General features: G+C 32.2%; 4 protein-coding genes across 6 annotated transcripts in view; 3 read left to right on the top strand and 1 right to left on the bottom strand.

Annotated features, from left to right (window-relative positions):
* Positions 1-2,066: 2,066 nt before the first annotated feature.
* On the bottom strand, positions 2,067-5,804 carry olf186-M (Ki-ras-induced actin-interacting protein-IP3R-interacting domain olf186-M). 3 transcript variants are annotated; one of them, XM_017901436.1, is made up of 5 exons: positions 5,650-5,804; positions 4,846-5,146; positions 4,430-4,725; positions 3,362-3,586; positions 2,067-3,239 (listed from the first exon to the last, which is right to left on the bottom strand). In XM_017901436.1, the coding sequence occupies exons 2-5, from the start codon at positions 5,085-5,087 to the stop codon at positions 2,230-2,232; spliced, it is 1,773 nt and encodes a 590-aa protein (XP_017756925.1). In that variant the 5' UTR covers positions 5,088-5,146; positions 5,650-5,804; the 3' UTR covers positions 2,067-2,229. The 3 variants fall into 3 exon arrangements, with proteins under 3 accessions (XP_017756925.1, XP_017756926.1, XP_017756924.1); XM_017901437.1 differs by having other exon boundaries at positions 4,846-5,117; XM_017901435.1 differs by lacking the exon at positions 5,650-5,804 and adding an exon at positions 5,455-5,506.
* A 360-nt stretch (positions 5,805-6,164) lies between these two features.
* LOC108548402 (ribosome biogenesis protein TSR3 homolog) lies at positions 6,165-7,749 on the top strand. The gene is made up of 5 exons (XM_017901319.1): positions 6,165-6,411; positions 6,459-6,612; positions 6,687-7,074; positions 7,196-7,277; positions 7,695-7,749. The coding sequence occupies exons 1-5, from the start codon at positions 6,293-6,295 to the stop codon at positions 7,747-7,749; spliced, it is 798 nt and encodes a 265-aa protein (XP_017756808.1). The 5' UTR covers positions 6,165-6,292.
* Positions 7,750-7,784: 35 nt separating this feature from the next.
* LOC108548494 (F-box only protein 32) lies at positions 7,785-13,194 on the top strand. Its single transcript, XM_017901438.1, has 7 exons — positions 7,785-8,070; positions 10,486-10,532; positions 10,712-10,761; positions 11,115-11,301; positions 11,378-11,553; positions 11,629-11,879; positions 12,008-13,194. The coding sequence occupies exons 1-7, from the start codon at positions 7,949-7,951 to the stop codon at positions 12,204-12,206; spliced, it is 1,032 nt and encodes a 343-aa protein (XP_017756927.1). The 5' UTR covers positions 7,785-7,948; the 3' UTR covers positions 12,207-13,194.
* Positions 13,195-15,394: 2,200 nt separating this feature from the next.
* The window catches only part of HDAC1 (histone deacetylase 1), a 3,898-nt gene continuing 3,458 nt past the window's right edge, over positions 15,395-15,834 (top strand). The window contains exon 1 of the mRNA XM_017901404.1: positions 15,395-15,529. Within this exon, the coding sequence (XP_017756893.1) occupies positions 15,481-15,529 (49 nt within the window). The 5' untranslated portion in view covers positions 15,395-15,480. The remainder of the gene's footprint in view (positions 15,530-15,834) is intronic.

Below are 15,834 nucleotides of genomic sequence, written 5' to 3'. Positions count from 1 at the left end.
CACTTAACAATCTGATGTCCAGTTATAAGAATACCTTCAGTAATTAGATTTCCATGTTATGTTTAGTCGTTGAAATACAAAAAGATAGATATAGAAAATGAATCAGTGTCAGTTACCGTTGTGGTTTTACGTTCCTATTGTCGTATAAATTCATTGGAAAAATCATATTGTTTCTTTTTTTTTCTTTTTTTTTCTTTTTTTTCTTTTTTTTCTTTTTTTTCTTTTTTTTCTTTTTTTTTTATTCTCTATTTTAATCTCAAAGTTTTCATGGCTATAAATATTGTGTATAATGAATTTATGTTAGTAGCAACAGTGTGAATAAGAAATTAATTGTGACTGTACTGTCATCAATCATGCTCGGTGGTATGTCATGTTCGATCTAGCTTTATAGATAAAAATTGTGTTTCACATACATGAAAAAAGGAGAAAAAGAACGCGCGAGAGAGAGAGAGAGAGAGAGAGAGAGAGAGAGAGAGAGAGAGAGAAAGTAAAAATTAATCGTGTCAAATATTTATTCAATATTCCTATATTATTTGTACATTTCATATTTTCTACAAAGCTCCTGTCCTGTTTGTATAATTTGTATACATCAAATTTATTGGAATGTAGACACATGATATGGAATATAACTTTCGTTACAAGTTTAACGATTTAAACATTAAATAATACATCAAATAAAAATAAATACGTGTGTATGTGTGTGTGTGTATATATATATATATATATATATGTATATTTTTTTATATTATTTATATATACACACCTATATACATCAATCCTGTTGTAACTTCCATTTTAATTTGTACTTTAAATGTTTTAATTAATAATACGTAAATATAATTTTAAAAATATATATTATATATATATAAAAAACAATATTTGAGAATGAAAGCTAATTAATGAATTTATAAAATTATAATTCTATAAAAGTAATCATTCATAGTAACTTTTTTTTTCATTATATACAAAATTTTAAAAAAGCCTTTGCCTCTTTAGAATATATCATATATTGGTGATTGAACAAACATACGTATATTTAAATACGAAGAAATGTTTAGAGAAAGGTAAATTTGAATAGTGCATAAGAATTCTTAAACAGAGAATAACCGTGTTCCTTTTTCTGTTTTTTTTTTCTTTTTGTTATTATTATTGTCGATGTTGTTGTTTTTTTTTAAGATTCACGAATATAATACTAATTTTTATTTATAAATCATAAATTATTTCAAAATTAATTTACATAAAGAAAATATGTTAAGCATACGTTTTATCAAAATTTAGCGAATCTTTACTTTTTATTTTCTCAATCGAGGATGGATCTGTTTATTATTATTATCATTATTACCACCACCATCATTACTACTACTATTGTTACTACTACTACTACTACTACTACTACTACTACTACTACTACTACTACTACTACTGCTACTTCTCCACTACCACTACTGCTATTATTAATTATTTTTATCTTTCACTTTTTTGTTTATGAAAGTCAAAGCACGTTATTAACGCAAAAATGTATGGGACTAGAATTTCAAATCTTTTTACTATTCACTACAAAAATCCATTGTTTACGGTTGGTACAATTTTTGAAATGTTAAGTATGAAATGAAGAATCATTAAAAATTATTTCAATCGTCATTGTTACGATATAATGTATACATGTATATCATGTACGATTGAACGATAGAATAATTTATATATTGACATAAAATTAAACTGAAAATCTCAACATTAAACAAACATGTAGCATGTTATAAGGATAGGAACAAGAAAATAATAACGCAATAGCTATAGTTTTCAAACATAATAAAACATTAAAATTATTTCGTAGCAATGGAACCAACCATATACGTTATCTGTAAATATATGAGATAAACGGACATTAGATTATCCATAATATTTACTAAGAAATAAAAATTTTAAATTATAACAAAATATTTACATCTTTATTTTAAATTGACAACAAAAGAAAATATAATTATTTTGAACAAAAATGCAGTTTTACAGCATTGATATTTTTTATGATATACTTATTATCTTGTGTGATAATTTTCACTTTTCTTAAATATAGTATGATGCTTGAAAGATACATTCAAAAGGATTATTTGTCCAAAGTACACGAAGTAATTTTAAAAACACGTAGTCGATATTAATTTAAGGCCATTAAATGTTCTAACATCATATTAGCTAGAATATAGCATTTTCTCATTTCTAATATAATTTACGTTAAAAACCAGGTTCTAACCGCACGGACAATACACTGTTCAACATTTCCCGAATTTCTGCCATTTCTTTTCTACTTTTTGTTACCATGCTTTCCAAATTTTTATTTTCTTGAATAATTTTTTCCATTTTCTTCCAATATTTCTTAGTACCAGAATGACAACAACAAGTTGCCCTTTCTTCTTCATCTATACACATTTGCCCTACTGATTGAATATCTTCGATACAACATTCGTTATCTTGTTTTTCTTTATTCAAATTATCGTTTGTTGATTCTATACAGTTATGTGTTTCTTTGGGAAACATCTGTGAACATTTTGTTACATTATACTTTTTAGTTTCACCATCTATTCTTGTTGTTTCATTAACATTTACAATCAATTTGGCGGAAACGTTACTTTTCGTGCAAACATCATATACCAATTCTTTGCATTGTGCTGTATCAGGCTTACAAAAATTTAAACTGCAATAATTTGTCGCATCTGCATCGCTTATTCTACTTTGACGCTTCAAAGTCTTTCTTTTTCGAGCTAAAATAGTATCGTTATTGTATTCGGTAGTTTGCACAAAACCATCGCTGTGTCTTCGTTTATTTACCACTGATAAAATTTGTCCATCTTTCATATCACAGAATCCGTCACTAGCTCTTCGAGTGTCAGACACATTTGGTAAAATTGCATTTTGAGAAATGTTTTCGTAATCGATATATTTGTACAAGGTTTCATTTTTCTCATATAAATTTTCTTTAGGCGCTTGTATCGATAAATTAACATCGATATCATTAAGTTCCGTGCTATTGTCGAAAGATAATCGCTTTGGTAATACTTTTCCTATTCCCTCAATAGATACTTGCTCGACTATTTTATCATCGTTATCTGCTAAATTATTAAATACTTGTGAATTCTTTGTAATGTTCAAATCATTGCTTGAAGTATCTTCGAATGATCTTTTTACGTTAGGCGGATCGATTTCGATTAGGTCACCATCGTGTCCAAACGCGAAAGACTTTTGTCCTAAAAGTATTTAATGTTTAATGTTCAATGTTCGATGTTCAACATTACATTTTCCAAAAATATAATAGACGAGTCTGTTTGAAAAGTATTTAACAAGTGAACAGATGGAACATGATTCTTACCAATAATCATACGTTTATTACGCATGTCGGGGCTTTTTGAACGTGGTCGTTCCAAAAATTGTCTACTATTAGGAGACAGCACAGAAAGAGTACCACTACAGTGTAACGGGCTGTATTGATCATACGAATTGTATATTGCATATGGATCATGTTCATGACTTTCATGCTCTCGTAAACGTTGCATAATTTTTTGTACGATCTCCGATGGTGCTACGTACGGTGAGCCTTTCACATAGGGGAAAAAAAAAAGATTTAAAATTTCTTAGCAAGTAAATATCGTCATTACATGCTAACAACAAATAAACATAATATTAGAATTATCTGTAAACAAAAACAACAACAATTTATGAAAATATATAGTGTGTAAATTATAAAAAATATGTAACTTTATTTTCATGAATGAACATCCTACAACTTAAAAATATTTAATGATATTTAATAAATTTGTTATACTTAATTAGTATTTATTGCTATACTTCACGTAAATAATTACAATTACTTTATTTATAATACAAAAATAGCTATATATTTATATCAAACATTAAATATTTTCACAAACATAATAAATGTTTCATGCAAGTTCTATTTACTCGTTATTTATAGCAAAAATCAAGATATTTAAAAAGAACAAAATATATGTATACATATTCATAAGCAGAGGTAATTAAGCATATTAAGAAAATGAACAAAACAATTCTCTCTTTTTTTTCTTTTTCCCTGTCTACTACAAATTAAAACCTCAAACACTTGAAACAAAAATTGCTTTAAAATCAAGAAAAATTTGGAAATCCTAACTGTCATAAGACTTACAAAATTAATTGGTCCAGAATGTCTGCGATGCGGGTAATGTCTAGACACAAATATAGTGTCATCACTTCCTATAACATTACTATTTGTATAATACAAATTTATTTGTAATTTATAATAATTTATCTACAACATTCAATTTATATCTTTATTTCAATTGTTGTAAATTAAAGTGTAAAAACTTTTAAATTATATTTTATTCTTCATTTAATGTTCTATTGCATGTTTATCATACTTATTAATTTTTTATATATATCTCACCTGTCAAACCTCTATATCCTAAAGATACAGAATCAAAAGATTCGCTAGTCTCTTGCTGCTGCTTCATAAAATCATTAATGGCTATACCCTTCAACTTTGATGGCTGCAGAAACCTTTTTGGTATGCGAGAAAAGGAACCATTTTCTTGCGGACTACTTGAACAACCACCAAATCCAAGGCCAAGTAAAATTGCTTCTGGGTCTGCTTTTCTTAATTCTAATAAGCTTTCCACGCTGCTGCAATGACTGCTGTCAGATTGCAAGCTTGGATCTCGAACCAATTTATGAGTTAATGAGCTATATATGAAATATAAAAATATAATTACACATACATAGGCGTTTCCTTAATTACATATACAAAATATTGCTTATTTCTGTTTTTTTTTTCTTTTTTTTTCTTATTTTGTGATATGATACCTAGGTAAACTTGTTGTATTAATCGGAGTTACATTAGGAACATTAATAGGTGCAGATACAGTCATAGTTATCTGTTTTGATCCTATAGAATATGGAATATCCTTAGGCTCTGTCGAAGCCAATGGAGTACTACATTTTTTATTTGATTCTCCTTGATTTTCATTTTTTGTTGAAAAATTGGATTTTATTGGTGATGGTATTGAATCTATCCATTGTTGTACAGGACCAGTTTGACGTCTCATCTCCCAAATTCCACGCAACCAATCTGTTAACTTTACAATTGTTTCTTTCCTTGTGTTTTCTTGTAAAATATAACCAGTAGTTATTAAACAATTCATAAGATATAATAATATTTAAAATAAATTAACATGTAATATATTTAACTGTCATTTATAAATTAGCATATTACAAGAAAATGGAAAAAATCTATCGCATATTTATAAAATCTTAACAATATCCATATGTTACATAGTAGTGATATGAAAAAATTTATTACAAATATCCTAAACCCTAATTTTATAATTAATGATAATTGAAACATTTAAACATTGTATATGCATACGAAAGCGTTATAAAATAACAAACGATATATTTTCTTCAATAAAATACCTGGATCCATGTCCTTTAAGCGGCGTGAACAGTATAAATATTAACATCAAATAAAAAACTGGAAATATTCAATTGTACAAAAACGCATTAACTAGTCACTGTTTTTATACACGATTGCGAAATAATAATTTTAATAATGCGTATCAATATGAAATATAAAAACTAACACGTAAAGTGGTACAAATCAATACCTACCTTGAATTTAAGAGTAATGTAAGATTGAATTAGACATTTCCATTCGAATCAAATTGTCTTTAAACACATGTTTAAAGAATACCTAATTCAATGAACGATTTGTGTTCCGCGGAGTGATTGAGAACAGAACAGCCACTTGTTATCCACTCTAACAGTGTCCCAGGGCCGTCTGAACGTAGTGGTACTTTTATAGTCTTATATATACATATAAGTAATTACAATAATTTTAACTTTTCTACTTTTATTAAACAATAATTATATATAAATTTAGTTTAATATTTATGATGATAAATAATACATGAATATTTGATTAGAAATATGTATGAACATATTGGTAAATGAAGAAATATTGTAAATAAAATATTTCAGAATAAACAACTACTGTTTGTTGTTAGGAAAGTTTGTATGACATAACATTATTACATTCAAGTATTTTTATGCGTCATAAAATATAGCATTTTGTTAAAAATAAGTTTGCATACCCACGCATATGCACGCACGTGTGTTCTTGCAACATATAGTTGTCGACGACTTTTGAATACATTCATTATTGACAAGTAACCTTCAAATTGAGAAAATCTGTTTCACGTGTCTATGTGTTTTTACGGGACGTTATATTAAGAAACATTTTAAAACTTTGTAAATGTCGTCTCACGGGAAGAGAAATAAAAAGCGAATACTAACGAGGCGACCTCGACATGTTATTGGCAAAGAAGAAAGATATCGTCAAGAAAGGGATAAATCGGATAAGGAAGATGAGGTGTCAGGTTAGAATGAAATGTTTGGTTATATAAAGAACTTGGAAATAGATTCGACTGTTTTTTCCCTATCGCTATGTGGGATCTTGAGCATTGCGATCCTAAAAAGTGTTCCGGTAGAAAATTGGTTAGACATGGTTTAGTGAAAATATTAAGGTTAGGAGCTCGATTTTCCGGATTAGTTCTTACTCCAATTGGTCAAAAGGTATGGAATACCTTTAGTAAAATACATAAAATGAATTCATTTTTGATACCCCAAATTGAAATATCATGTTGTAGTGTGTTAGTCCAACAGATCGAGATATCGTACAAAATTATGGTTGTGCAGTCGTCGATTGTAGTTGGGCACGTTTGGAAGATACTCCATTTAGTAGAATGAGAACTCCCAATCCTCGTCTTTTACCGTTTCTAGTTGCTGCGAATCCAATAAATTATGGCAAACCTTGTCAGTTAAGTTGCGTAGAAGCTATAGCTGCTACTTTAATTATAACAGGTTTTCCCGAGGAAGCAAAGTTTTACCTCGGAAAATTTTCCTGGGGCCACTCGTTTTTAAAATTAAATGACGAATTATTAAAAAAATATTCACTTTGTACAAGTGCGGAAGAAATTATATCAACGCAAGAAAAATTCCTTATAGACGCGAAAGAAGAGAAATTGAATAGACATGGTAATTCTCGTATTATTTTTTTTATCATTAATTGATTATTTCTTATTAATATAGCATCATGAATATTACATTATTATCGGTAAATTATTGCTAACATTTATACGTTATGCTTTTCCAATAGTAGTTCCAGATTTTCCACCAACGGATTCAGAAACAGAAGAAGAAGAAGAAGAAGAAAAAAAAGAAGAAAAAGAAGAAGAAGAAGAAGAAAAAGAAGAAGAAGGAGAAGGAGAAGGAGAAGGAGAAGGAGAAGGAGAAGGAGAATCAGTGCCCATAAATATTATTTCCGAAGTAAACGAGCAAGTAAATAATATGAATGTAACATAAGCATGATTCATATATGCTGGTATATAATTTTTTTGTACGATCGAAACATATGCATTACGATGTACGTTTGTATAATTTTATTTTTACAGATAGTTAATAAAACAAAAAAATATATAGTTTCGTTGATAGTTTCGTTGTAATTGATAAAACCAATATAAGCAAAGGAAAAATAAATTATTATGCGAAATTAGTACTATTATGCGGTACTTTAATCTTTCGAATCGTATAACATCTGAATATGGCGCTCCTTTGGAACAAATTTCATTGCGCATGCGTAAGATAAAAATTTCAAGATGGCGGAGCGTGTGTCGAGAGTGCATGTCAGTTGCACAGCTGATATCAAGGTGACGTCAGTAAAACAAAGCCATGCGCGGTCGATCGCAGCCGCGAAGTAAACCGAACAGACCAAATTGTCTTACGAGCAAACATTGAACGCCCGTGGTACAGTGAGGTGTGTTCGTAATATAATTTTATCGTTAGACGAAGAATCGCTTGTGGTTTGCATACGCGAGTAGAGTAACCGTCCTGTACGATTACCTTGCGAGCGATGCCGTTCATATCAAAGGATTGGCGCAGTCCTGGCGAAGAATGGGTGAAAACCGTGGAGGGTTGGGAAAAGAAAAAAATCCTCGAGTGCGCTAACAATAAAACACTTTCTCTCTTGCTTCGGTAAGTAACGTCATTAGTAATTCTTGTTTTTTTTCTCCATTCATGCATTTCCAACGTTATTCTTTGTTTAATAGAATAATATCAAAGACGCACAACCAATCATTTCTCACATATTCCATCTATCTCACAGCTGTTACATCGATCGAATGACAGTTCTTGGTTTGTTTATCCTTGCGAACTCGTCTATTATTCGTTACATTTACCGTTAGATAAACACTTAACAGTTTAACGCGAACGAAATTAATAAGAGACAAAGAATGATTTGGTAGCATGGAAACCGAATTTTGATCAATTTTTTAATTTTCTAAGAAACATCTCCATGTCACATTTAATACATACTAGCTGTTGTGAATACTTTTCTAATTATATGTAACGGAATCGATGGAATTTTAAACGACGCTTTCATATCTGGCAGTAGCTTTGTATATAATATTCTGTTGCGTGTGACTGATAACTATTTAATATCATTTCCAATCATTTACGTGTAACATTTCGAAAGCGATTCGTATCGGTTCAATGTTTCATGATAAATATCGTCTTAGCATCAAGTAAATATAAAAGAAACAGTGGAATGAAAATTTCTTAACTCGATATGGAAGTTTCTAAGTTGCTTGTTCGTTTTATTAAACTTCTTAGTACAAACGTAGTGCTAAAAATAGTCTATCCGTGTTGTTCTTTGTCGCGTATTCTTACTTCATTCCGAAACGGTACAATTTTTCTGACGAGGGAAAACAAAAAATTTGTCTTCTACTAAAGCCCTCCCGATTGTTTATAACAATGAATCGACAAAGCATCGAACTTTCAGTGAACGGTAGATAATTGCGTGCGTGTATAACTGCTTATTCGCTATGCCATGGACACGAAAATATATATGTACGTACATACGCGTGTGTATGTGCTTAATGCATAGATACGTGCGCGTTCCAACGTCTTCTTTTTAACTCGATACACATACTTACGACGAGTTTCATCGCATTCTTACATTTGTTCGCGTGTCAACTTTATTATTAGCGTTATTTTATTACTATTAGCCTTACAAAACCGTGATAGCTCATGTCAAAACGCAAAGTATAAACGAGAGAGCGAGTTACACTTTCGCGCGCTTCACGAGAGAAGCGGATTGCATTTGTTAGACAATTTAACGCATAAAATCTTGGCTTTCACTCGTGAAATGTGTTCGTTGTCAATCATGGTTGCTCGAATAATGGTTTACGATGTCTATAAAAGAACCAAGAGAAATTAGTACTTTGCTATCTTTGTCACGAACGTGCCAAAGTAATAGTAAGTTAGAGGAAGAAATTTCCGAAATTATAAAAAGATCAAAATATCGATACAATTGAAAGCTGTCGTTCGTGCTCGTGTTGAAGTAGGTCGTGACCTAGCTAACACGATATGTACCAATTCTGCAAATCTCTCGCATCATCGAGTCCTTCCAATACATTCGATTTGCAACTTTTTCACCAACAGCTCGTGTCTGTATATGAAAAACATTTCAACCTGGGGAATCTGCCTATTATTTGGATGTCGAAAGGTATCGAAAAAAAGAGAAAGAAAATTCGTATAGCTCGAAATAAATCGTTTTACTCTGTTTTCTATAGTTTCGTCGATTATCCATTGTTTACGATCACAGGCATACATACGCGCGCACACGTGCAAACACATACACAATAAGAGAGTAACCGCTTCGATATTTCTTGAAAATCCTCTGCATGTTTTAACATTCTTTGTCGCTACATAAGTTCAAAGAGCTTGTAAATTCCTTTCGATGCGTATAAACGGAGTAATTACGATAGGAACTTTGGATTTTTCTCTTGTAACTAAGAAACAGCGGGATATGTAGAATAACTCGCATTCGTTTTACAACCCAAGTATCACCGATGGTTATATAATAATGTTACGGATTAATGGCGCAGGGTTTCTCCTCCCGCGTCGCGTAAGCACATTACCGCAAGGTCTTTCTCGATCATCCTGTATCATCGCAATTCAAAGACTTGGTCGTTTCACCGAGCTCCTCCGTTGTTTCAAATAACGGTATATTACACGTTCAAAGGGCTAGGTTTGGACATTTCGTAGGAACCAATTTCTCACGAATTCTCTCTCTCTCTCTCTCTTAGATGCATACACGATAATTGGAGTAAAACCGTTCACCCTGAGATCACTGCTTGCACTACGTGGGTGGTTTGTGTACAAAAACGAAGGAAACTCATTGCGTTTTTCATTCAAGATAGGCTTTGACCCAAGATCGAGTCTCAATCAAAATTGTTGACAAAAAATTGCGCTTCCTTTATTTTCTTTTTCTTTGTCCCCCCACATGTAACGAAAGAAAAAATCGACAGCGGTGAATTCGATCGATCCCAAGATAGTAGTATTAAAGAAGATAACAGTTGTATTATCGTTCCATTTTATTTTTTACAGCGGCGATAAGGATGCGCTTGACAAAAAGGAGAAGGATAAAAAGAAAGGTGAGTAGTATGTTTGCCACATTTTCGACGTTTCTATTGTCATTTTATCATATATGTGGCGCACGATTAAAATAATAAAAACTGAAACGCTACCCGATGATACGGAGACGCTCAGGGAAGTGAGCGATCATCGTTTGTATTTTTTTCGGTTAATTTTTTGTTTCCATATATAATTTTAGAAAACGCCGTCCAGCCGCATTGCCGCATCACGCTGAAATGTACCCGTGAGGTGAGTGACTCGTTCCATCCATGCTTATATTTAACCTTTAGTCACATGAAAGGGGGAAGAAATGGTATTTGTTCGATAAGAAAGAAAGAATCAATGGAAAATAGGGTCGGGGAAAAGAGGAGAAAGAAGAGATTTAAAAATAAAATGAAATTCAACGGAGAAAGAAGATAAAAGGATAAGAAGGAAGAAAGAGACTATTAACGATCGACTTTTCCTTTCAAGATCTGTTGCAAACGACATTTATTGTTAGGGTTAAATCACGATCACGACTAGGGTGTGTGCCCACCATATCTAGACACGATTAAGCGTAGAAAGGAAAAATCATGGCTACGCGTGTTTCTCTAAATTCGTAGATCGCCGGTTTCAACGGTTTAAGCGATGCACTGAAAAGGCTGGACTTTTTATCCGCGGTACATGATTGCCGGCGTTTCAATTACATTGTGCGATTGTTGGATCTTCTGGTCAGTCACAGGATGGGCGGTCTCAGTGGATGCGCTCAACGGGTTCTCTTCAATATGTTGGAAGAAGTGGCGTTAGAAGGTAAAGACCATTCCAAATAATATGTCGATCGCGTTTACGTGGTTTTTTATACGTGTTCTTACGATATGCTCGCCAGTGTCGTTATCGCAGCAGCAAACCGGAAAACTTCGTCGGTTAATTGAAAGAGTGCGAGCTTTTAGCACGGGTTGTTGTTGGGGCGGTAGACCATTGGGTTCGGTAATTTTGTGGGAGAAACACAAAGCCGCCCTAGAGAGAATATTGCAAATTGCCTCTTCCATCACCATAACTCAGGTAGGAAAGCAAAGTAGTTAGGGCAAAGAGTGACAAACTACCGTCCGGTCTTTGTTGTTGTTGTTTCGATTTTAGCCGGACGAGGAACAGCAGCCACAGTGGTCGGATTTACCCGCAGAATGTCGTCGGGAGGTTCTGCTTCGTCTCAGTGACCCACGAGATATCGAGGCGTCCTCGGAGGCTTGTGAACATCTAGCTATTCTCGCGCAGGAACAAAGAATTTGGCGGGAACTTGCCCAATATCATTTCACGCCCCAGCAAATAGCCTCTACTAGACAACGCAATCCTGGAAAAGACTGGAAGACTATATTCACTATTGCACGAAGGTAGACAGTAGCCTTTCTTAAAATGCCACGAGCTTTCATTCGCCATTCTTATTAGCCCCAGATCTGTATCATCTGATCATTTTATTATCTATTCACGAAACAAATCGATGCTAATGAATCGTTTATAGGTCGTTTGGTTTGCGAGAAGAATACGCAGAGATAATTCACTTGTGCCGCAATTGCCGCTGTCTGTTCTGGCGATCGCTTGGACATCCCTGTATCGCTGATCAAGATCCAGCCTTTCAGGAGAAACTGGCAGACGTGGATCGAGCATCTCTTCATGTTCCAATTCCTCCGCAAACTTTCCTTAAATTCTTTTCCCTATGAAACAAACATACAAACAGACAGAGAAAGGGAAACAAGGGATCTACGCTTCTACATTTCTAGCTTTTACTGGCAAAACAACAAGCAATGATAAGAAAGGTATGCGTGCGAATTGGTACAACGTACAACATCATCGGTTTTCTTTGCTTTATCTTGTCTTCGATAAACGCATACGTCTTTGCTTAAATAGCTCTAACATTGTCCCTGATCGAGGGGGGAGGGGATTCTTTTTATTCGTCTATTCTTCATTTCACGAATCGTAGAATTTATTTAATGTATATTCACGTATTAAATTCGATGATCGTTACGTATATTACGCTGATTAAATGCGTATATAAGTGCACATTGATTTCGTCGATAAAATTTTCGTGGCAAACATACGATGATAGTGCCGTTTACTTATTAAAATATGACTTACTTACTGAAAATACACTTATGGTGTATGTGCGTCTGTAGAATTTATTTTGCAGCGGCACTGTTCCTTGAAACAAGGTTGCGTTGCCGTTTTCGGCAGCTTTATCGGTATTTCGTTCGTTCATCGAAAAATCTTTTCATTCATTAATTAATGATCGATATTTATTTTCTAATTATTTTCGCAATACTGTTTATTATCAATATTGTGTATATTCCGTGCACATATATTCCTTATGCATCTTTGTTTCATACATTATTGCTATTGTCGTAATCATCATAATCATCGTAGAACAGGAATTGACATCCCATGAATAATGTAGTTTCTTGGTGCTAGCTTTCGGTGTCAAATATTTTTCAATCATCGATATATCGACCACTTTCGTTTTCGGTAATCATTCGTTATTTTCAAATGACATTTGTATTACTTTTTTAAAACATTTGAATTCAATTTGAATGTTGTATTTAAGAAGTCACACTTTACTAATTCCAATTGCCCGGTATAGTCGAATCTTTGATTAAATATTGTTGCAATGATTAGAATAAATGGTAATCGTTTTATGCATGATCAGAAGAATATGTTAGATGCGATATAAATTCTTCGTTTAAACTTCTCATTTTCAATTTTTTCAAAATTGCCTTTATCGTACGTGATCTATCTTCTATTATTATCATTATTGAGATGGCATTACTTTGTGATCTTACTAATTATCGTCCTTTCACCACTGAGCTAGCATAAAGATGATCATGTTATTAGTTATACATATTTATTTCTATAGTCTGATCTTCATTTAAAAGTACAAAATGAAATATGTCTTATGTCTAATATCTAAATATTATACGCACAGTGATTGATATCTTTGTTACGTGAAAATCTACGAGAACGCGTAGATTTTTAATATGGTAACCATCATCGTCATTTACGTTTAGTATTGACACGTGAAATCTATGTTTCATTATCAATAACAATTCGATTAAGGAATTGTGGATAACAGTGTTTTGCCAATCCTCGCAATGGTCTAAAAATGCTCGTTCCTAAAGTGCAGTTCGTGAAGTTCAGCACTGATTATATGTAACTCATTTTACAAGAAAGACTCAATGCCATCTCAATTTATTTTAAATATCGATGCACAATGCCACTGCCAAAATCCAGTTTGTCTGCTATTTCTTCTTTAATTTAGAGGTAAGGTCCTATTTCGATTAAAACTTCTGATTGTTTCATCGTCGATTGTTACTTATCAGAACTAATCTTGGATCATTAACATCAAATGTTCTATCTACGAGAAAAAGATATCGGTCTAAATAGTCCATTTATAACTAAATTATAAATGTAATATTTTTTCAAAGGTATACGGAAAAGTTTGTACAAATACATTACCTAAATATGATTCGGACGTTTGTTTAAGGTAAGATAAGAAACGACATTACTTACGAGATGGATAATAGAGATTTTATTCTTGAAACGAAACATGTTAGAGACACGTTGCTTGAAGCTGCTGCAAGTTTACATCGAATTATTTAACACTTTCTTTCATCTTGAAGAAAGGGGAGATGGGATGTCAATATGTTCGTTGTAACAAATACGACTATTTCCATTACTCGGTATGCATTTATTATAGACACATTCGTTTAATTGTATTATTGTCAAATTTTAAATGTTTCATGAATATATATTAATATTGTAATTAATCAAGCGATTAATTTGGAATGCTGAAAATCATACTGCCAAAATCGATACTGCTGCATTTACCCAAAACGATGCCTTTTTTTTTGTGTACACGTTAAATTTCTTTTGATACTGCGTTACTCCTTTTTATACAATACAATTGCGTTGCAATACCTACGTATGTATGTAGATCTTTTCAAGGTAGAAGCATTGCAAAGTATGTATATATTCTTTGGCAAACGAGAATACAAAAAATGCGCCTCTTACTCTAATATTTTAGTAAATCGTTGAAATTTTCTTTATCTACTTTTGTGATTTTTTATTCTAACGCGACGTCTCTCTTTACGCAAACGACGATGTAAGGCAGTGTTGTGCCAAATGCTTTGAAATAAAAGATTTATTTCTGTATATATTTGTGTTATAATTGTTTTGTACATAGATGATATGTGTATATGTGTACATGAATATTTGTATGTGTATATATGTATAAAGAATAAAATTTAAGCATAGAACTAGATTAAAAACATATACTTCTTTGTAATTTTATCCAACCAATTATATACAATTGTTAACCAAATTACCGAAGTTATGTTTATTTGTGATATTCTTAATACTTCAATTGCTTTTTACTTCATGGTTCAGACTAAAATGAAGGATTTTTAGAATTGTACATTTATTTCAATTTCATCATACTTTTTCAAATCCTCTCGAATTAACGTATATATTATTAATATGAGTATCATATACGTATATATAATACTTATAAATTTATTTATATGCTCATGATACAAACTATGACTTTTATCTGTACATATGCATACATGCGTTTCTGTTTCTCTTTCTGTAACCCTTAATTTTTATTATAACTTTTAAACTTTATCTCTTTCTGAAATAAATTTTAATAATTCTAGCATAATTTTAGTAAGCGCGTATCTATTCTTAACGTCACTCGTTTTATGGTTAAGTTCATCTTTTTCTTTCCTTTTTTTTTCCATGTCTTTTCCTATTTCTTTCTTTCCTTTTTTCCAAACGTACTGCCATCTATGTGACAAATTGAAAAGCTTGATTATAGAATATTGCGCACGCGTAGTTAAGATCTGTAGTGACGCTGTGTCCTGTCGGTGGGTGCCGCGACACTCCGCGGTCCGCGTTTAATTCATATCAGATATTTTATCATTAAGTGGAAAAAAATCGGTGAAAATGTCAACGTTACCACACAGCAAGAAGCGTGTCTGCTACTACTACGATAGTGAGTGAAAAAGTTAACAAATTTCGATGTAATCTAGTATCCCGCGAAAATATCGTACATGCACAGAGAGATTGTCAAAATGTGTTTGTGCTATCCGCGCTTGTATCATCTATCATACATTTATTTTACGTTTATCTGTACTTTTCTAAACGTTTTATTTCCAACAGATCTATTCAGTCATCAGAAACACCTCTTTCTTACACAGTCTCTGTTTTCTTTTTCCTTTTCTGCACCTGCTTGCACGGTTTCAAATGCGCTAAGTCGAAAGATTCACAAGTATCGCTCCATGTTGCCTTACTTAAACC

The sequence above is a fragment of the Eufriesea mexicana genome, unplaced genomic scaffold, assembly GCF_001483705.2.
Source record: "Eufriesea mexicana isolate 0111107269 unplaced genomic scaffold, ASM148370v2 scaffold1523, whole genome shotgun sequence".
NCBI lineage: Eukaryota > Metazoa > Arthropoda > Insecta > Hymenoptera > Apidae > Eufriesea > Eufriesea mexicana.
Note: the sequence above shows the minus strand (reverse complement) of the source record. Positions and strands in the feature narration are given on the sequence as shown.